Source organism: Hetaerina americana, unplaced genomic scaffold (genome assembly GCF_022747635.1).
Source record: "Hetaerina americana unplaced genomic scaffold, ioHetAmer1.1.p SCAF_12, whole genome shotgun sequence".
Taxonomy (NCBI): domain Eukaryota; kingdom Metazoa; phylum Arthropoda; class Insecta; order Odonata; family Calopterygidae; genus Hetaerina; species Hetaerina americana.
This window is the reverse complement of record NW_027286292.1, coordinates 14,091,032-14,114,895: the sequence shown is the minus strand read 5'-3', so window position 1 is coordinate 14,114,895 and position 23,864 is coordinate 14,091,032. Positions and strand designations below refer to the sequence as shown.

The window sequence follows — 23,864 nt, the reverse complement described above, 5'->3', positions numbered from 1 at the left end:
TGTAGATTTTTAGAATATAGAGACACAAAGAAAGGACACTCACAATTTGTTATTTGACGTTTCGACAGCTCGGTTGTCGTCTTCAGAATCTCAAGACGACAGCCGAGCTGTCGAAACGTCAAATAACAAATTGTGAGTGTCCTTTCTTTGTGTCTCTATATTCTAAAAATCTACATCTGTGTTTTTATATATTTGTGCGTCGCAGAAGAGCGTTCCATTTCGAAGATATTTATATGTATTAATATATATATATATGTATATATATGTATATATATTTTTTTTAAAGAAGTGTACCATTATTACTGCCTACGTTGGTGCGTTTGCATCATATTTCATTACTGTGATTTATATATATATATATATATATATATATATATATATATATATATATATATATATATATATATATATATATAGATATACGTTGGTGCGTTTGCATCATGTTTCATTACCGTGATATATATATATAAATCACAGTAATGAAACATGATGCAAACGCACCAACGTAGGCAGTAATAATGGTACAATTCTTTTTTTTAGGACTACATTGGGTAAATAGTCTCTGTATTTAAATGATCAAACACATTCGGTCACTCTCGTATATATTCATCGTTCCTAATAAGGTAATTTAAATACTACTAAATTTATGACCACTTCTCGCGAAATACCGTTCACGAGTACGTACGTTACACGTTAAAATTGTTAAGAAAACATTGTTTTATTTAAATGAGTAAGTAGGGGTAAATAACATTACCCATGTATAAATGCTTTTCTGTATTTTATTGTGTTCAAAGTATATTTTACTTAATGATAAGCAAGAAATACGATTAAAAAAAATTAAATCCACATCAAAAATTTGTTGAACCAGGTGTGATGCAAAGGTATAACTTGTAACACCAAGTATTATACCTCCAGCTAATCACCTTTTCCTATTAAAAAACTTGAAGTTATTACTACAATAGAAATCATCACCCGGCTTTGCCAATAATGTTTCTTAGAGATGATGTATATAATGCCTGACTAAAGAGCCGGAACAATAGCAAAATCTGGCCTCGCTCTCGTAGCCTACAAATAATCATGTAATGTATACGAGGTATGTTCAAAAAGTATCACGACTTTTGCGTTTTTTTCAAAAATTATTTATTTATTCATGAATATCTAATTTTTCCCCTTCAAAGCAATCCCCATTAGGTATTAAACACCTGTGCCAACGTTTCTTCCAGTCCTCGAAGCACTTCAAATAATTTTTTTTAAATATTGTTCAGCTCCTCCTTCGATGCAGTCTTTATCTCGTCATTTGTAGCATAGCATCGTCCTTTCATGGACCTTTTTAGTTTCTGGAAGAAGAAAAAGTCACAGGAGGCCAGATCTGGGGAATACGGTGTTATCGGCATCATTAGTGTGTTGTTTTTGACCAAAAATTCGCGCACAAGTAACGATGTGTGAGCAGGGGCGTTGTCATGGTGCAAAAGCAAATTTTTGTTCTTCCAGAAATCCGGGCGTTTGTTGCGGATTGCTTCGCACAAATTGCGCACAACGTGTAGGTAACCGTTCTACCTTGTGGCAAGAACTCAGGATCCACCACGCCCCTGAAATCGAAGAAAACTGTAAGCACAACTTTCACATTCGACCGAACTTGGCGCGCTTTTTTCGGTCTTGGCTCGAGCTGCAGCTTCCATTGGGATGATTGAGCTTTATTTTCCACGTCACAACCATAAATAAATGATTCGTCACCAGTTATTACCCTCTGGAGCAAATTTGGGTCGTCGCGGACATATTCCAACTGCTCATTTGCAATGTTAATGCGATGCTGTTTTTGGTCAAAATTGAGCAATTTCGGTACATATTTCTCGGCGACCCTTGTTATGCCCAAATCATTCGTAAAAATCGAATAGCACGAGCCAATCGATATGTTTAGGTCCTCAGCAACTTCCCTAACGGTGATTCAACGATTGGCCCATACTATTTTCTTCACTTCATCAATTCTTCGTCTGTTGTTGACGCGCTCGGGCGTCCGGCATGCTCTTTGTCGTTTACATCTTCTCGGCCATCCGAGAGCATTTTGTACCACCGATAAGTGTTGCTTTGGTCCAAGGTAGCTTCTCCATATACCACAGTCAGCATTCGGAATGCATCCGCGCCCTGAATTTCGTTTTTCACACTAAATTTGACACAGATTCTCTGATCCAGTTTTGGAAACAGGCAAAAACCGAAGACAAGCTAAAATACGTCCAAGAAAAAGAGCTGTCAACAATCAACTGAGCATTCAAATGGATGAAATTTTCGGAATAAGTGAGAGACATAAGTACCAACATAGCGCCACAAAAAATTCGGAAATCAAATATACGTAACCCTCGAAAATTCAAAATTCACGATACTTTTTGAACAGATCTCGTATACTACTAAATAAAAATAGCAATAACGTTTAAAGTACATGTTTAATCAAGTCATCAAGATTTATTAATGTTCAATTTTGCGGGGAGGTAATTCCACTTTTAGCAAAGGAACATAAGCTCAATTTTTTAGGCGAGACATGGTGGTGCAGTAACTCATATAGATAAAATTCACTTGTTATACTTCCCACTCGTTTGGTTTAATGCAACGCGTTTCAATATCTAGGCGTCATCATTTGTTACAACTTCCAAGGTAAAATTACGGTTTTACACTTAGTAATAAATTTAATGCTCATGCTAATTAACGCATATTTGCTATCGGAAAGTTATATAATAATGTTAATCAATTAAAAGTATTTCTTGCAATATGAATCACAATATGAAATTTAATTATTTGTAATTTAAAGATGGGAATTTTGAAAAATTGCGGAATCGGAAAGAAACGCATTTTCCTTAAGAAACATGTTGGAGTTAGCTTCTGTGTATAGTTAGGAGTGTATATCAAATTTAATATTATACTACTCACTGTTCAAAGTCATACGCTACCTCGCAAGCTATCGTATGAATGTGTGGCAGATGGTGTTAGATCGCCAGCCATACTAAATATACTCTAATGCTTCCAGTAACCCAATTCAAGATCTTGTATGAAAAGGCCAAATTGCGTTTCACAAGATCTATTCGTTCGGAATCCATGTTGCTTTCTAGATGTAAGTTTGGGAGTGTCAAGGAATGTCATAGAGGTGTCAATAATTATATTTTCTATGATTTTTCAGCAGAGAAAGTTTAAGGAAATTGGTCAGTTAGCTGCGAGACTCAATTTAGATTATTCACACATGGCTTATTTATATGCGGTGTGAGTGGTAGGTAAGTGGAAGTGATTTATTTTCAATTTTCAGATGGCATTTGACAGGGCTCCCAATGGTAAATTAATTTATAAATTAAAGATCGCCGCCATATGTAAAAGCGCAATAAATTTTGAAAAATTTCTATCGGAACGGAAGAGAGGATAGACATTGACGTCGCTAGATATGACAGAGTACGGGTCACCTCGGGAGTACCTCAAAGAAGTGTAGTCAGGTCCTTGATTTCCTTGAGTTTTGTTAACGATTTGAACCACGAGGTGAAAAATAAGATTTAGATGCTCGTGGATGACACGGTGACTTACCGGGAGGTTTTTGGGGAAGAGGATCGATTAATACAAGCAAGAATCTTGATGGTATTTCGAAATTGTGTACAAAATGGGGATTGCCACAAAACCATGGCAAATGTTCACTGGTAAATGTATCAAAAGAATTTTTATACAAACTTGCAGGTAATCACCTTAAAATAGTGTGTGTTAGAATACTTAAGAGTAACTATAACTAACGGCTTGTTGAGCTTCCAACATTCATAAAAACTGCGGGCAAGCAAATTTAAGCTTGGGATTAATTAGAAGCATATAGGCAGGGGTGAATATAAGGTCAAGAGAGGTTGCCATGCTCTTGCGAGGGACTCCATTTAGAATATGCATGCAGTACATGGGATGCGACGGAAAAAGGCTTCATTCGGAAATTTGGGAAGGTTCGATTTAGGGCGGCCCGTTTCGTCGAAAACTCTTACGTAAATTGGAAAGCGTCACAGGAATCCTTTTTGAGTTGGTTGGGAATAATGAAAACAAAGACGATTCAATGCTGGTTTAAAATAATTAAAGAAATTCAGAGCCGCTTCTTTCAGTGCCGAGCTTTCGTCAATTATTCGTAATCAACCATCCATTGATCGTTTGGATCACCAACATAAAATTCGAGAAATAGACGCCGGAAATAGCAAACTCAAGGAATACTTCTTCCCACGAGAAATACATAATAACAACTGTAGGGTTGCAGACAATAAGAATGCTACTTGCCAACAATAGCGTAAAAGGAATAATTATTTTTACTTATATGCATGCATCTTACATTAATTTCATGTTTTTTAGCAAAACTGTTGTGCATGACCACACGGGAGCAACAAACAATTAACATACAATAAATGTACTGCATGATAAAATGCTCCCGAAGTGTCTTTTATTTTCAAGCTCCCTCTTCCATCCCTCGTCCCTCTCCGTAGTGGTTAGACCTCACGCCGCCCGCTGAGAAATCAATGATAATCGAGATGTCCATTTTCAGGACCGTTGCTCCACTAATATCTATCGTTTGTCCTTTGAGTGCGATCCTAAAACTACGAGGACGAAGTAGACAGTAAATTGACCAACCGTTTGACTTTTTAAAGACTACCAAGACAACCTGGCGTGAGGGTCGGTCGTAGTGCCTCTTTTGGATTCGGGTCGGAGTTTGGACCGAACCCTTTCCGGACATCCTGCCTCTGGCCGTAAACTCTCTTGTCCCACATCCCTCATAGGTCCGAACGCAATGGCTTACAGAACCGGAACCGAACTCACTTTATCTAGCCTCTAACCTTGAACTCCTCTTCTCGGACTGGAGCCTCGGACACAAAGTTAAGCAAAATGCCTTCGGTTCAGAGCGGAACCCTTTCCATGAACCCCATCATGGCCTACGGGATGGAACCGAATAGATTCCTACGAATACGCAGCCATTACAATATTGAACCCAAACACCCGAATATACTTTACTTAAAGACCAAATTTGGATAATTCTGTATCCGAATCAATTATCGCTAGATCTACTAAGGCATATATGTGTATGTATACAATTTTTTTCTATTTGAGCAAATATATATTCAAATATATGCATTAACTCTGATTTGTGCGTGTTGTGGGACCTGGGTTTTGGAAGAACGTAGATCACGAGGTACACGTATTGAAAGGCTATAGAATGCTGAAAGCGGTAACAGAGGGAATAATGCTGCGAAGGTGAGTTTGCGCATTTTGGATGGAATTAAGGGAGGAAGAAATTATACTGAGCTAAAGAATGAATAATTGTAATATGCAGTATAAGGGATCATGGGAATTTTTGTGTCGTTCTAAGTTATGGCTGACAAGTAGAATACGGTGTAACGCCATGGCCCATCAAAAACTTACTCTAAGTTGGTAGACCACTGCTAATAATTATATTGTTAGGCGACACCCTGTGATAATTTTGGGGAAATCAAATACCGAATAGATCGGTATGAGGAATCATTTTCTCTCGCATGATTCGCAACCACAAACCTAGGTATCAACTGAAGATAAATTAAGCTTCCCAAAAATTATTTATCACGCATTAGTTATTACACCTATTTTTGACATACTTTTCCCTGTTGAACCCAAGCATGCAGCATTTATGGTTATGTTGGAGCTTTACATTGGATGAAGGCTTCTCGGGTTTCGCACCAGGTCAGGTTGGGTAGCACCAACGTTTCGACAGCTAACTCCGCCATCGTCTTCAGGGTGAAGTGACATTGCCGGGATTGTGCCCCGTATTTATATGTTCGGCGTGGGGTCCGCTGTCTCGTAATTGGTCGAGACGCTTGTTCTCTCGATTCCGTGATTCCGCGATCTTTTTGAGTACGGGTTTCCATGCTTTACTAATCTGGAATCCGTTGTCTCGATTTACCAGGTTCTTGTTCAATCTTATGTTGACTCCTTTGACAATCCGGTCCCAGTATCCATTGGCCTGACAAAGGACCTTTGTCTTGGAGAATTCTATTCTATGTTCCTTTTCGATGCAATGTTCTGCCACCGCCGATTTCTCGGGGTAGCACAGTCGGATACATCTCTCGTGTTCGATGAGTCGCTTTTCCACTGTTCTCCCGGTTTCCCCAATGTATGATTTCCCACACTCGCAGGGGATTTCGTAAACTCCAGCTCTTTTTAGATTCCGGTCGTCCTTCACGGTGGATAAGAAGGATTTCAACTTGCTCTGAGGTTTATGTATTGTCTCCACCTTACGTTTCTGAAGGATCCTGCCAATCTTATTCGATATGGTGGACACGAACGGGATGCAGGCTCTGGCGATGGGTCTTTCTCCTTCATCCTTCATCCTCTCCGGCTTCTCGAAGGTCCTTTTTAGGGCCAAGTTGATGTCACGTTCTTTATGGCCATTTCTCCTGAAAGTGGTCTTAAGGTGTTCCAATTCCTTTCCTAGGAATTAAGGGAGGAAGAAATTATACTGAGCTAAAGAATGAATAATTGTAATATGCAGTATAAGGGATCATGGGAATTTTTGTGTCGTTCTAAGTTATGGCTGACAAGTAGAATACGGTGTAACGCCATGGCCCATCAAAAACTTACTCTAAGTTGGTAGACCACTGCTAATAATTATATTGTTAGGCGACACCCTGTGATAATTTTGGGGAAATCAAATACCGAATAGATCGGTATGAGGAATCATTTTCTCTCGCATGATTCGCAACCACAAACCTAGGTATCAACTGAAGATAAATTAAGCTTCCCAAAAATTATTTATCACGCATTAGTTATTACACCTATTTTTGACATACTTTTCTCTGTTGAACCCAAGCATGCAGCATTTATGGTTATGTTGGAGCTTTACATTGGATGAAGGCTTCTCGGGTTTCGCACCAGGTCAGGTTGGGTAGCACCAACGTTTCGACAGCTAACTCCGCCATCGTCTTCAGGGTGAAGTGACATTGCCGGGATTGTGCCCCGTATTTATATGTTCGGCGTGGGGTCCGCTGTCTCGTGATTGGTCGAGACGCTTGTTCTCCAGCCGGATCGCGGACGAATCGTGATCAACCTCACGGGCATAGAAATTGACGAACCGACGACGTCAGTGCTGGCCAAAGGACTAAATTTTGCCCCCACCCCCAGAAGCATCCCATATCTGGACATCCTAGGAGGCGTAGAGCAAGCCATCAGGAAACTAACCCAGGAGGCAGCAGAAGAGGTACGGAGTGAAGTGGCCTTGGCCCTGAAAAGGTCCTCGCTCCCCAAGCCTAACATCACCAAGGACGAGAAAAAAGCACTTGTGGCACTTCGCAGGAATCCCGATATTGTGATACTACCAGCAGACAAAGGTAATGCTACCGTGCTGCTAAAGACGGAGGATTACCACCAGAAAGTGCAACAGCTCCTAGCTGACGCGACATACCGGAGAATTCCTCGTGATCCCACTGACTCCATCGTGAGGAAGACCACCTCCCTGATGAAGAAGAACCTGCCTCCTGAGGAGTACAACAGGAATCTCCTCCCGCAAGTACCTGTTCCTCCTAGACTGTACGGCCTTCCAAAAATTCATAAGGAAAATACACCTCTGAGACCGATCGTAAGTGCCATAGGGGCACCGACGTACAACCTGGCCAAAAATCTCAACAGCGTACTAACCCCCTTCGTGGGTTTATGTGAGCATCATGTCAAAAACTCTAGTGAATTCGTGCAGACCCTGAAAACTATCAAAGTGCACAAACAGGACATCTTGGCCAGCTTCGATGTGGTGTCACTATTCACAAAGATACCAGTGAAGGACACGTTAGAACTCCTGGGGACACGATTCGACAAAAAACTGATAGAGTTGTTCCGTCATGTCCTTCCGTCCACTTACTTTCAATACCAAGGGACGTTTTACGAGCAAGTGGAAGGGGGGCCCATGGGATCTCCAATGTCGCCGGCCATTGCCAACTTCTTCATGGAAGATTTTGAGGAGAAAGCTCTGAGGATGGCCAAACTCCGACCGAGGTACTTCTTCCGGTATGTGGATGACACCTTCATTGTCTGGCCCCATGGACCGGCCGCTCTGAATGAATTTCTGGAACATATAAATAGTGTCCACCCCAAAATCCGTTTCACCATGGAGAAGGAGGACAACGGCCAACTACCCTTCCTGGACATCCTAATCAAGAAGAGGGAGGACGGAACCTTGAGCCACAGCGTGTACAGGAAACCTACCCACACGGACCTATACCTAAACGGAGAGAGCCACCACCACCCATCACAGAAGAGGGGTGTATTGTCCACACTCCTCCATCGAGCCAAAACCATATCCGACGCAGAAAACCTAGGAAAGGAATTGGAACACCTTAAGACCACTTTCAGGAGAAATGGCCATAAAGAACGTGACATCAACTTGGCCCTAAAAAGGACCTTCGAGAAGCCGGAGAGGATGAAGGATGAAGGAGAAAGACCCATCGCCAGAGCCTGCATCCCGTTCGTGTCCACCATATCGAATAAGATTGGCAGGATCCTTCAGAAACGTAAGGTGGAGACAATACATAAACCTCAGAGCAAGTTGAAATCCTTCTTATCCACCGTGAAGGACGACCGGAATCTAAAAAGAGCTGGAGTTTACGAAATCCCCTGCGAGTGTGGGAAATCATACATTGGGGAAACCGGGAGAACAGTGGAAAAGCGACTCATCGAACACGAGAGATGTATCCGACTGTGCTACCCCGAGAAATCGGCGGTGGCAGAACATTGCATCGAAAAGGAACATAGAATAGAATTCTCCAAGACAAAGGTCCTTTGTCAGGCCAATGGATACTGGGACCGGATTGTCAAAGGAGTCAACATAAGATTGAACAAGAACCTGGTAAATCGAGACAACGGATTCCAGATTAGTAAAGCATGGAAACCCGTACTCAAAAAGATCGCGGAATCACGGAATCGAGAGAACAAGCGTCTCGACCAATTACGAGACAGCGGACCCCACGCCGAACATATAAATACGGGGCACAATCCCGGCAATGTCACTTCACCCTGAAGACGATGGCGGAGTTAGCTGTCGAAACGTTGGTGCTACCCAACCTGACCTGGTGCGAAACCCGAGAAGCCTTCATCCACAGTATTCGCCAGGAAAGCCTCAGATCATTCGAGCTTTACATTGTTAGCAGGCGGAATATTAATAAATATGAAAATAACTCAAAAGTAAACTGTGCCAATTTTTGACAGCTGGCCTCTCTAAAATTCAGCCAACGGTAAAGGCAATGTGGCACTTAATTAAAACATTATTCATACATATTGAGGCCAAAATCATTTTGATGAAACATTCTGGAATAAAAACTAAGTTTCAACTATCAATACCTGCTTAATGTAGTTTACTTATTTCATTATCTGAGAGTAAAATATTTTACTCAATATTTCAGTCAGGTTTCAGCGACAGAAATACATATTTTAACCCATTAAGCCAAGACATCCGGTAGCGCAAAGCCGTCGACATTTACATCTCTATAAATACCCCTCAGACATTACCCCCCCTTACTAAGATATGTATTAAGTGGTACAAGCACTGGATTGCAAGGGTAAGGGGTTAAGGAGAGAGGGATATTGTTCAAAGGGCTAAGAAAAGGGAAACAAAACATCCACTTTAAATCCAAAAAGGGACATTTTTTAAAAACCAATGTGCATGATACTGGAAAACATCGTTCCAAATAAATGTTAATTTCACCCATTATAGAAGTTGTCGGTTATTCTGAAAAGAGGGAATAAAATTGAGCCACAACCACTTCAAAGATAGACCTCCACTATACCAAGACAGGGCTCTATCTACAGCTATACTTGGTCTGTCCAAAAAATACGCGAACTGTGGCCAAAAAAATTTTATTTTGCAAACTTTAGTCTACATCGTTTTTTTCCCATCAAAATACTTTCCATTTGTTATTATGCACTTATTCCATCTTCTTTTCCACTTTTTAAAACATCCTTGGAAGTCCTCTGCATTTAGGCTTTTTAGTTTTCTCGTCATTTCTTGCTTTATTGTGTCCACATCTTCCCAGTGATGTCCCCCATGACATTTTTGCACTCTGGGAATAGAAACAAAGTCGTAGGGAGTGAGATCTGGCAAATAAGGAGGATGATTAAGGATGGTGATTGAAATTTTTGCCAGAAACTGGCGAACAATCAATGCTAAATGTGCAGGTGCGTTATCATGGTGAAGAATCCATCCATCACCTTGAGTCAAATTTGGTCGCAAACGACGCAATTTCGACAGACAGTAAAAGCAAGGATAACAGAAAATAGCTTTACTGGCATCATACGCACAGCTCGACGATCCATCAATCACATACGGCTCATTGGGTCTCAGGCAACTAGTGCTGCTAGTGGGCGGGTCATGATCCAAACGACCAATTAGTGTTGCAATACGTACAAATTGTGATTGACAAAATTTTCGCGGTAAAACAAAAAGCTCTGAATTAATTAAATAAGTTCAACCTAGCGTTAAACCGTCTTTGTTCTAATGATTCCCAACTCAATTCTAGAAGTATTTTTATGACACTTTTAATTTTTCCCTAACAGTTGCTAACGAATCGGCTGCCCAGAACCTTCTCAATATCCCAAATGAGGCCTCTTTCCGTCAAACCCCATTCAATAAATACATATTCTAATAAGCATCTCACGAGAGCATGATATCAACTTTTTTAACCGTATTGCCAATTTTTTATTTGCCTCCCCGTAGGTTTTACGAATGTGGGGGCCATTAGCGATAGTTACACCTAATAGATCTTTTCCAAAATTAGTAGGACTGGGTTGACAAAAAAATTGTTTTGCCAGAGTTCATGCATCAAGTCCTCACAAGTCTTCGAAGCAGCATCCTTGTGCATGCAAACACCGCTCCTAGCGGGTTTTTCACGCCCCATACGCCTTCTGGAAGGCGGCGGGCGGAATATTGCGAAGCCCACTCATCACGACCTGATGTAACCCTTCCACGAAGCCGTGGTGACCTCCTTTCAGCATGGATTTGAGATGGGGCAGGGGAAAAAGCCTGCTGTGGTATTGTCAAAAAAATTTGAATCCTTACTCACATGTTCGAGAAGCTCTTGGCATATCCGCGTGCGAGTTTCCTTTTGTTCATCCGAGAGGACTCGAGGCCTCAACTTCGCACACACCTTTCTCAAGCCCTTGTTTTCAGTCACAGGTCGAAGCATTTCACTTTTCGGGATGCCTAGTTCATCATAAACCATTAGAACACTTGATCTAAGATCCCCGTCCAACAACGCCTTCATACTTGTAAGGATTTCGTCACTTTTTGCTATCAAAGAGCGTCCTGAACGTTCGGTGTCATAAAAATCTTCTCTACCCTGTCGAAGCAACTTGTGCCATCCGGAAACACCCGATCTACCCATGGCGTTATAACCACAAGCTGCGTTGAGCATGCGATGGCTTTCTTTCCCGGGTTTGTCCAGTTTCACGCAAAACTTGATGGCGTAGTACTGTTCTAATTAGGGGTTCATGAAGGAGCGTAACGAGATCATGTTCTAGAGGTTTCACAAACAAATGATCTAATCTCCGTAAAGGCTGGAAGCCAACTGCTACCGGCCTCCAGACTTTCCTGAGACTCCCCTCCCTCGAACCCATCCAGAGAAACTGCCGCTCGTCCGTCTATTTATCCGGGAAAAAATAAGTCTTACTACTTTTGGAACAGACCTTGCAGGAGTTTTGCTGCATCAACCACTTCTAGAATAACTCCAGCAAGTTTGTAATCAAAAACCGTAGATTTGTTAAAGCAAAAAAAAACATGTATCATTGGCGTGGCAATAACAGGGCATTTTAATTCTACGTAGGGCAGTTTTTTCATCAACAAATGCGCAAATGATTGTAACAGTTCGGAACGGTTCATGGCCGCTGGTGGTGAGTGTTTCCGCGCGGGAGGGGCCATCCGCTTGTCGGCACTCTCCCCTCTTGTGGCGGCATGCGTCATCAGTGAGGGGGTTGAGAGGGCGGGAGGCCCCTCCGGTGACGTCATTACTCTCAGATACTCCCTGCTCACACAGCAAGAACGGGATCGCAACAGTTTGACGACCGTTTAGAGGTCAGCTTTGGACTATGTCTAAAAATTAATGCACAATGCCCTAGATTAATTTAGTAGATACTTAAAAACAGGAGTATTTCCCAAAATTCATGTTTTGCTCGGAAAGAGATAGCAATTCCAGCTTCCTCTTCCTCTGCACCGTGAACCCGTAAATTTCCATATGTTAGAATCCCATTTCACGTCATGACTACCGTTATTTTAGACAGAATCGACTAATTTTGACTAGATAACATGAATTACACGGCCAATGCTATGTGAAATCATAGAAGAGATATAATAGCACACATTCTTTAAACGTTGGTATAAGCATTATCGTTATCGTTTCTTGTTACATAGCGTCATTGGCTTTTCACCATTAGAAAGGTTTTTATTTTCCCAGGGCTTCGTAATCGGTATAACACATTATTTATAAATAAATTTAAATTAAATTGGGAGTAATGCATGCTTTATTTTTTAAATAAAAAGTAATGTATCCTCAATATAAAAAATATTTAATATTTTAAACATAGAATAACTTTAACGGACACTGTTATTTATCATACATTTTTATTTTTATTCACTATTAATCCTTACAATATTAGTAAAATATTCCTTAAAATTTGACACTGCGATTTAACTTTATATTTAGGAAAACCTATTTTATCTCTTTACATATTGTATAAGTTTTATGAAATACTTTTACAATATATCTATTAATTCTTGTTGATGTAAAAAAGTAGGTTTGGCGATAAAAGTTAAAGAGAAATCTCGAAATGAGTAGGCAATAAAATCAAGCTTCGCGTAGTAATATCGATTTTATCAAAACGTATGCCATTGACAAACATTGTACGGTGTTACAATACGTTCTTCTAACCATTTCTCCAACTCATTTTGAATAAGGGCAACGCCGGATAGTGACGATAACGATAACACTGGGTATATTTTTTTCTTTTTCCCAATTTGTACTCTCACTTACGGTAGTTTGTTATGGTAGATATTTTGAAAGTAACATCGTTAAAATGGCATCGCTTTTACATTGCAATGCAATGCTCAATGAATCGCCGAATAGCGAATCGACATCACGACACGGAATAGTATGAATACTGATGGAATGCAATTACATTCTTAGAGGGGTCCAAAGGTCTGGTTGAATGGGCGTCCAGTAGCAGGAGATTGGACACTAGGATTTGTCACTATATTAAGTAGCCTGGAGGTGGTTTGTGTAATTGAAATGGAAGTGGGTTCAAGAAACGCAGAAAGCCCTTGGGAAACATTATTGAGCGTGATTGGTGAATCGTATTTCAGCGCAGAGTGGGCGGTGCACTCAGCGCTGCAAGGTTAGGGTCAATGGGTGGTCGGAGATTTCGAGAACCCCGTCGAGTAAGGAAAAGAGATAATTTGGTTGAGTGGGCTTGCCGCGGAACTTGGAAATCCCACTCCCGCTAACTTAAACATTCTTGGTAATCAGAGAGTGTATCGATGTCGTTTTGACTCCCTTTGCCTTCATCGTTCATCTCTCACACAGAACAGCAATGCAGAGTATTGACATAGGGAAAGCGTGCATCAAGATTTCAGCGGTGATTTATTTACTCTTTCTTAGTAATTTGTTGTCATCAACGTTAATAACAATTCCAATACTTTTAAAATTTAGCTGCTGGAAGGCAATGAATTATTTTTCTAACTGGACCTTGAAAATTTCCACAGAAATGCCTACTAAAATAATACACAACTGTGGAAAGATATTAGAATAAAAAAATTACTCAGCTTACTTATAATAAGTTTCGTTGAAGGTATTCATAGTTTGTATAAGAAAAGGTATTAAGGTTAGTACGGTGGAAATGTTTCACGTTTACTACGACAAATTAATATTACTAGGTAAATTTCCTTTCGATTTGGGAAAAGCAGTTTCACTCCCTAATTAGTAGTTAAACATTATGCTGTGGGAAATTATATTAACAACATTTTCCGCCGTATACGGAAAGAAATGGAGGGGAACCATTCATATTGATATGTTAAACCGAACAAACATCTCTGAAAATTCCATAGTTCAAGATTAAAAGGTAAAATTTTCTTTTGCAGTTCTAGAATAGTTTACCATGACATAGCCGCTTCGATGGTTGATGCGAGTATTATATAGTGAAATTTATATTAAAACCTATTTCAGTTACGTAGAACTACACTTCTCTCATTTTATGAAATAAGTTAAGACGCAATATCTTCATTGGAATATGGGGACTTTAAAAATCGCAATCGCCTGAATTATTACCATGTGTATACCCGGAGACCAAAATGAAATCAAATTTTTCTGCGAATGAAAATCTTATTCGGATTCTTTTAAAAAGTCACATATATCATTGTATGATAGCATTGAAAGTAAACACAGGTCTTGAATCACAAGTAAAGATTATATGCAACCAAAGGTGGACTTAATGTGGAACAAAAGGAATGAGCTATAATTGAAAAAACAGCAAAAATTATATTATCAATATAATTGTGTTTTTTTCTCGTTTAAAAATTATATGAAAATGTAGATCTTGAAAACTATTTGAGACGAAAATATACACTTTATAGAAGAGTTTATCGAATCATATCTTAATTAGTAATTAGTGAAATAATCAGCGAAGAGCTAATATTTTATTATTTAAGATTTTATATATGGGATAATCACAAAGAAACGGCAAGCAATTTCGTTTAGATTAAAAGTTTTCTCATAAAAATGCATGAAAGTATTAATCCAACTAATTATGCAAACATAGATTTAAGTAACGATATTTTATTTCAAGAACGAATGTAAACTGCGATTCGAATGTGTTCAGATAATCCAGGGGTAAACTATTCGTAACATACTTGAGTCCTTTCACGTTTATATTGTTCGTAGTTTGGCTGCTCTAAGGTCAGAAGTAAACCTCATATTCCTTAATTTTACAATAGAGTGAACTCTAGCCATGAAGTAAAATCCTGGTGCTTTTGAAATTGAGCTTTTCAGCCTTAAATTTTGTTGAGAGAACATAAAAAATATCATCTTCATCTGGTATTGGCATTTATTTTATTGCTCAAAATAAATAAGGTTTATTTAAATATTTACAAGGTTTATGTTGATATTCTCTTTTTGGGAGTAGAAACATTTGATGCTGATAGTTGAGCTTTATATCTAGTTAAATATTCCAAAGAAGCTGCGGGAGATACCGCAACAGTCACTTTAAACGGAGTCATCCGCTAATATGCATTTCAATGCAACAATTTCACAGTTTAAAAATCATTCGCCTTGACCGGGATTCGAACCCGGATCCCTCAATGTCCGGTCAAGTGCTTTAGCCAGTTAAGCTATCGAGGCGTCCTCTCAAAATTTTTGAGTTAAAGAGAACGCCTCGATAGCTTAACTGGCTAAAGCACTCGACTGGATAGCGGGTTCGAATCCCGGTCAAGACGAATGATTTTTACACTCTGAAATCGTTGCACTGGTTGAATATCTTTAAATTTTAAGGGACGCCACGTAAAATAAGAAATATACATAGAGATAGACCAAAGAGATTGAACCCATTATTGTTTTTACAAATGCATCATTTGGAAAATTATTGCTCTTAAACTTGAACTGCATTTGTTTTACGCTGCCATTAGCCAACTCTTATTGTAAGGGTTAAAAATGAATTTTTGTAGGCACCAGGATGTTTAACTGATATTAATATAAGATCACGACCAATTAGCGATCTTTTACCAAGGGATCAACGCACACGTTTCAATTCATTCCAAATTTGCAAGTATATTATTACTGAGGCTAGTCAAAATGAGATTAAGTAAACAGAGATGAAGGAAACTCATTGGGAATTAGGCTATCATTCATCAAAAAAGAAATAGCACCATGATAGAATTCTCATCCTAATTCAATGCTCTAATTTATCAAAACTCTTTATTCTGAACGCATGAAAAAATTTGGTTCGAAGATTGCCACTTCGCTTAGAAAAAGTATATCCTGAGCGCGCATGGAGCAATAGCAGTTTTACTTTTATTGAGTCACTGAAACTCATTCCTCATGGTGTTTCATCTACATCTACATCTACTCAATACCCCGCAAGCCGCCGCAAGGGCGTGTGGCGGGGGGTGCTAGGACACCACCCATAATTTAGAAAAGAAAAATAATTAAAAAAAATCGCATGCAATAACGACAAAATCATATATAAAAAAAACATGGCATACATTCATGCATGAACACTTACACCCCACACACATGCAAACACTCAAACTACCAACTAACATACACATGCACCTGAAAGTATACCTAACATATCTATAGTGTTTAATTTTGTTCCGACTTGTAAATTCAAAGTTTTTAATATTTCTAAAGTGACTTCGGTTTCTTGCTATTATGATTACTGATTGTTCGGGGAAAGAATGAGTATTTGTACCTATCTGTCTTGGAATCTATCTCCCTTAGTTTATCTTTGTGGTCTGATCTACCTAAGTAGTGTGGGGCCATTATAATTCCTTCAGTGTCATATTTAAACTCGTTTGTTCTGAACCTTTCTAAAAGTCTAAGCCTCGCTTGTTCTCTCCGCACTTCAAGTGGTTCCCAGCCTAAATCCCCTAAGAGACCTGTCACACTTGTGTTTTTATCATAACAATTTTTAACAAATCTAGCGGATTTTCTCTGGACTTTATCTAATTCTTTTTGCCAAATTTTCTCCCACGGATCCCAAATACTTGCGGCATATTCCAAATGAGGTCTAACTAGAGCAAAATAACACCTCTCTTTAACTTTTTCATTACATTTCCCCACCACCCGTTTTATGAAGCCAAGTTTCTTTAAAGCTGATCCGCATATTGTCCTGATATGTGCTCCCCATGAAAGGCGTGGTGTTAGAACAACCCCCAAATATTTAACTTGATTTGCCGTAGTCAATACTGAACCCTCTATTTCGTAGTTAATGTCCTCTTCCCCACAACCTTTCTATCAGAATATCAATTTGGTTAGAGTGTGTTTCTTTCTATACACATAATATTGTAATAAAAATGAAATACCCATTTAATTATCAATTTTTAATATAATACCGAAGAAACACATGCGTGACTAGAATGATTAAATTGCTAACTACAGGTGAGAATTTCCAAATACTTATATAACATTATTAAATGAGGTAACAGCGAAATTACTAGTATATCGAGACATCACAAGATCTACGCCCGTTTTGGAAATCAAATCTATGACCATATTAAATTCAACAGGGTCTTAAAACATTAAGTTTTTCTCTTTATTTATAACGAATTACCAGTTATTGCGTCTAATAATGCCTAAGCATCATTTCACTGGCTGATTATAATTGTTTGTCCAATTTCCTCGTTACTTACATGCGAAAAATCCGGACCAGTGTTGAATGATGTTTTGCTAGGTAACTTTGTGCCTGCTTGTAATTATTTCAGGGTTTAAGGGCATATTTGATCTTCGTAATACAAAATACAAACAAAGGATGCACAAACAGGTTTGATGACATCTCATCGGAAAATCGTCACGTTAAAGCTGTCAGAAAATTGGAAATTTTTTGTGCAAAATAATAATTGGCTAGTCGATCAATTTGAAAAATTAAATTATCGATTTGTTTAGCTTCTAAAGCAATCCAATATTTTCTTTTGAAAGCGCATTAACAATGGAAGGGTCAGATAAATTGCTACATTTTCGTCACCGGTTATTATTTGGTGAAACATGAAGGTATTCCATGCATGTATTCTTTATAAATACACACAAATCTCATATTAAATTTTAAGTCATCGACGCTTTCAAAGAAAAACAAAGTAAATATTTTATTCTAAGTAGGTACAAAAACCACAGGGAAATTATTGAAAGGGGTTCTTTCCGCTAACTTTTGTGCATTATGGTACAGTAAGAGTTTAAAAGAATCTTCCCTTTTGCCTAAAACATTTAAATGATACAACTAAATAAAATGCAAAGCTTGTGTTGCCATTGGGTTTTAACACAGAATTTGAAAAATATCTGCCATTAGGATTACTTTATAAAGGTATGTCACCTGAAATGTTGGAAGCAGATGCACAAAATAATTGCGAGTGAGCAGAGCGCGAGTATTCTACCTAATTAAAAGCAGGATTGGGCGGTTCCTTAAGACTAATTGGTACTAATCAGTACGAAAACTTCCTCTTTCTTTGCAGATCTAGTATTTCTTTTTTAATTTCTCTGCAACTCTGTCTGCCTTCATGGTGCCTAAATGCCTACTCTCTTTCTTCCCGCTCACCCAATATTCTCCATCCCATACCACTAACTACCACTCAATATTTCATCCAACCAACCAATACTCCATCTCTACCTTTATTGGATCTCTACGAGAAACTTCCTCTTTTCTTTTGCTCATCTCTCCAAATTGCTTTCTTCATTTCTCTGCCACACACACACACGAACACACGCATGCAATCGCTTGTTATTTGCGTGCACGCACGAAGACGCGCACTCACACACACAAGCATACACAAGGACAAGCGAACACCCACTCGAACCCCCCCCACGGTACACGCACATACGCACACAACGAGAATCTCATAATATTGGTTTTCTTGTGGTCAATCCTCATCTCTCGTTCTGTTCCTGTCAAGCAGTCAGCAGTAAATGCAATCCCTTGGCTGACGGACTCACTAGCGCGTGATCATCTGCACGCCTAACCGACTAAACTTTGCCGGCCTCGGTGGCAGAGGAATGACATCCCCGCCTTCCAATTTAGAGGACGCGGGTTCGATTCCCTCCTCCACTTAAGGTTGGGGTATTTGTAAATGTCTTTGATATAACTTGCAAGGGTTAGGAGGAAGAAGAGACCAAGAAGTCTCAATCTCGCCCCAATAAAGTCGTTAAGAAAATAAATTATTCATCACGCCATTCCCTTTGTTTTCCCAGAATACGCTCTTTCAATCCTATCATTAACATTTTCTCGAAGTATATTATAAATATAACCGAAAATGAGAAACTACTATGCCTAATTCTTCCGTGAATTACTACCGATCCCGATTCTTCCGCTGATTACTATATCCGTCTTTTCGGAATCATGAACTGGTATCAAAAATGCCCCCTGCCATTCCAATCTACTCCAACATCTCCATGACATTTATAACAGTAAAGTATTTATTTACTGTTATAAATGTAGAAGAAATATATAGTTAAATGACAAAAATTAGTCTTGGCTCTGTCATGGTATTAGTATAATCCCACTAGTGATGACTTTGGGACCTTTATAACGCCTATAATCTGTGCAAAGCTGGTGTTTTATAATTCAGTCCATGACTTAGCGGCATTCACATGAGCTCAACGATTACAGGGAAGCAAAATTGTTCGCCTACCCTGATTCTGAGTTTATTGATTGAGTTATATCCGCTGCATGTTTATTCTCCAGTTCGAGAACTACGGAGCGGAAAATAACATAATTTCATTTGCTCACAGCGGTGGACGTCGTTATTCACTTATAAATTCAACCGTAGTGATGGGGATGAGCAAGTATTCAGCTGTAAATGCTCTGCCTGCTATGTCTTGAAAGTCAACCGCAAATCTAGCCACATGACCAACTTTATCTGTCTGAGTATTTTCATTACTTATTGCGTTATCAGTAATAATTGTTTGACAGTTCAGGTGACACGGGAGATACATTTACCATCTCGTTATTATAATTTCTTGAATACTTTACGCGTTACATCACTCGGGGTACCACATTTTAGAAGCTGTTTTGCTGGTACCTTTAATATACTTTTTTTCCTAATGATGATTCCCATTCTACTCTTCAGCATTGCCCTAATTGATACACATTTCATTGAATTGAGACATAAAATGATTTGATTTATCTTTAGTAAATTCATAGACTGTATAGCGTTAAAATTCGTTTTGCGTATATTAACTACCAAAGTAAATGATTCCAATATGTGCATAGAACCATTGAAGGCACGTGTATTACAATCCCAAATATTCGGCACAAGACTAAGAAGTGAAGGTTTGTAGAGAAAATGAAACGTAAAGATGTCCATGTACAGATATAATTCGGCCACGGAGTTTGGATTATCGCCAATCTCTTTTTGTGCCAAGGACAAGATATCAAATTTTGGAAATGTTATTTTAATGGCTATGAGGTAGTCGACAAGCAAAAGCAGAAAAGCTATCTTAACGATGCTGTTGAGATTGAGTGACAGCTTGTAGTCAACCCTCATAGCTCTGCTATTTTTTTCTAAGTTATCCTAAAGTTAATACAAACATAATTTGCAAAAACACAAATAGTTCTGTGACTAGACCTATTTTGTTGCTTCTACTTATAATAATAATATATCGTCTTAACTGGCTGCCAATTGTGGCGTTTCATTGGTTCAAATATTTTCCCTTCTGATGTCCATATCTGTTCTAGTTATAGATGACCTTATACTGTTCAGGGCTTGGTTAAGTGAGGTAGGAGCGATTCTATTGCCTTAAAATTAACTCTTCGAAATTTTCAGGTCATCCGTCAGTTGGTTTTGTGTGCGCAACGCTGCTATTGTGCTGTGAATTGTTACTTCGATTAATCATTAGTTAATATGGAATTTTCAAGTCAAGGGTTGCTTAATAGAGCTTTCTTCTGCTGAGTTGATCATACACCTGTTTGAAATCTATGAATATTTTGTGTGTAGATGTCGATTTCATATTCAAAGGCTTTCCGCAGGGTTTCTTTTATTTGAAAAAAATATCAATTATGGACATGCCATGCGTAAGCCATGCTTAATATTCACCAATAATATTTTTTACTATAGTTGAATTCCCTGGGTAATTTTATATTATCATTTTATATGATAAACAGACATGAGTGCTCCTTCGATGGTTTCCAAATTTTAATCAATCATTCTTTTTGTGTGTAGGGCACGTAGTAGTCTTTCTTAAGTCATCAGGGATTGTCTGTGCCTCCCATTTTTTGCTAGAAAGTATTCGCCGGGTGCTCTCCGCCTAAATGTGCATTTCAGTGGGAATTTCGTTTATTCCTGATTCCTTGTTATTGTTGGAACTCTTTTGCCTCTCTGAGATCGTATATTATTTTATATGATCTTTTCTTGCCTATCTTTACTTAGATTTGCATTTGTTCCTGTATTATATTTTCTCATGGGTCTCAAGAAAGGTTTGAAAATTCATAAAATTCATTATGATTTGAAGATCACTTTCTTTCTCTCTGTTTAATTACAGCAAGGGCGAGCTTGGTGTCTATAAGCGTCCATTATACTTTTAAAATATCTAAGTGTCACTTTTGATCAATAAATTTGAAATCATCCTATTTTCGAATGAGCTTGTTTCCAGACATTCTCTTCTTTGTTCTGCAGATTTTTCTTTTGATTCTGCAACTTTCGTTCTTTTTTTTCTCATATACTTTCTGTCTTTTATTTCATTTTTCCATTGCCTTATGGCACATCTCGTCAAACATGTTTGCTTTTCTTAGGCTTTTTACGATTTTTGTTGTTAGATCACATTCCATACATGTAGTTTCAACTACATTGTAACGATTTTCCACCTATTCATCAATTTGGTCTTTCCTGGGTCATTTTTTCGCTAATTTCTTGTTCAAAATTCTTTATTATTTTCAATGACGGTAGTTCTTTTACTATTCCACGGAACACAGTAAGCCACCGATCAGTTGTGTGGTAGGGGGTGATTTCACAACAGGCATATTAAATCAAAAAGAAGTTTATTTTAAATGTCAGTATCAATAAAAATGCAATTTTTTCAAATAAATGAGGTGATATTTGGAAGAATAAATCATAATGGCATCCCTGTGAGCAGACAGATTGGATCATTTGGATAAGGCGCGGGAGATAGATGCAGGAACTTTTACAAAAAAATGTAAACATTGTAAAATACCGTCTACAGGCTTAAGTAGACCATTGAGCTTTGCAAACTATCATTTATAAATACTACATAGTTACCTTGATAGACACATTTATGTGGACGGCTTCACATACTTCACTGCAAAGATAAAAAAATCTGAAGAGTGTGAGAAATGTCCAACACAATTTCTGGATTACCAGACAGTTCAGTTTATGGACTAAAAAATACGCGTATTAGAATTTGTTTCTGCACGCACTCAAGGCCTACATTGAAATCACACAGTGGCATTCCTCCTTACCCCTTCACATTCTATTGCCATCCAAACGTTTAGGGCGAAAAATTGACTTTAAAATTCATCATAAAAAAGCTTGTGGATGTACTTCAGGAATTGCTTTTGGCATTGCAGATTGCAGAAGGTATTCGAGAATACAAGTTGTGATAAAAAAAGACAGGACTGATTTTATAACTTGTTTATTTCAACGGATATGGCTTAACCGAACTTGTAGCCCTCAAAGTACACGCCTTGGCTGAAGACACACCTTTGCCAACGATTCTTCCAGCTCTCGAACCCTGCCTGGTGAGCCGCCTTAGAGATCCTCTTCAGGTTCGCCGTACAATTAGTTTTCATGTCCGCAGTAGGGTCGGTTCGGTGACCTTTTAAGGTAACGTAGAACTTTTGCCAAGTTCAAAACAAAATTTCACGCACACACGCTGTTCCTCTAGCTCCTTTATTTCTGCCGTTGTACGCGGTGACGAACAGGTTGAGACACGTACCACTGCTACTGCGTAACGGCATGACGTAAACAAACGCAACATCTCTCGTTTTAGTCGTCAGCTGTGTCGCTAGATGGCGCGCTGTCTCGTTTCGATCCGACGAACGGTTTGCGCGGAATAAAATCAGTCGGGTTCCTTTTTTGATCACACCTTGAATACACCGGTTAGGAGATCCTATTCAGGTACGAATTAGGCTATGGCACGCGTAAAGGAACATAGAAAAAGGAATATTTTACCGAATGCTTTATTTCATTTTCCATGATATACTAGACACATTGATAGTCATAATCGCTCGAAATCCGTCTGATGATGCCATGGAGAAGTAGACGACGCAGCATACTTACCTGGCGTAGGGGTTTACCATAGAGAAGTGCAGTGCAAGCAGTGACGTTGAAAGGTTAGTGGTTTTCCAGTGTGATTTTGTGAGTGTTATGTGGTTTCCTGTGAGTGTAGAGTAGTGGACCCCTGAGAGTTGCCACTGTGATTCTGGTCATGGTGAATGACAGAATGCCTCAGCCCACTGGGCATAGGCTCCCACCTGTAGTAATGCGGGATCGCACTCTTCGTAGTACAACTAGAGCCATGAAGGCTCCGATACCCTTGGACAACGCATCGGAACTGGACCACTGGGTCATTAACGAGTGGGAAAAATTTTTGGAGAAGAAGCCTTACTAGAGGCAACTAAAATGTGCCTACGCGTCCCAACTCGAAGATCCCGCGGCTGTAGCGTCCCGGCGTACCGCGCCCCAAGGATGGTAACCAAAGGCACCCAGACAGAGTGGGCCACGGAAATAGTTAGCCCTGCTTCACCTGAAATGAATGCTATTTCTCCGGGCCCGTTTTCACCACCGGCCATTCAGTCGCCTACCGTCATAACGGTTTCTGAGGTGACACGTGAAGCTCCGCCCGAGGACAATCTGCCTCCGCGTCGCGAAGCACACACTGCAGCATGTAACGCGCCATCTATGTCTGGGGTACCCATGGCCAACACAAACGACAGGGACGGCGTACCACCACTGCATAGGCACTTAGGAGAAGCATCCGGAAGACGGCGGCGCCGGAGACGACGAAAGCGAAATATGGCTGGAGGGCATGGGGGACGCCCCACTGAAGAGATGCCACCGGTAGAGGAAACACGAGGCCACGCCAGACCTCACAGAGATGGAGTCCATAGGCCATCGAGGACCGGTGGTCACCAGCATCGGCCCCGCGGGGAAAAACGAGACG

At 39.4% G+C, this 23,864-nt stretch overlaps 1 protein-coding gene across 1 annotated transcript in view; it reads left to right on the top strand.

Annotated features, from left to right (window-relative positions):
• Positions 1–23,312, top strand: part of LOC139685811 (uncharacterized) — a 31,167-nt gene extending 7,855 nt beyond the window's left edge. Inside the window, exons 2-3 of the mRNA XM_071582928.1 lie at positions 7,141–8,524; positions 23,091–23,312. Coding sequence (XP_071439029.1) covers positions 7,141–8,524; positions 23,091–23,312 — 1,606 coding nt within the window. The remainder of the gene's footprint in view (positions 1–7,140; positions 8,525–23,090) is intronic.
• The last annotated feature ends 552 nt before the right edge of the window (positions 23,313–23,864 follow it).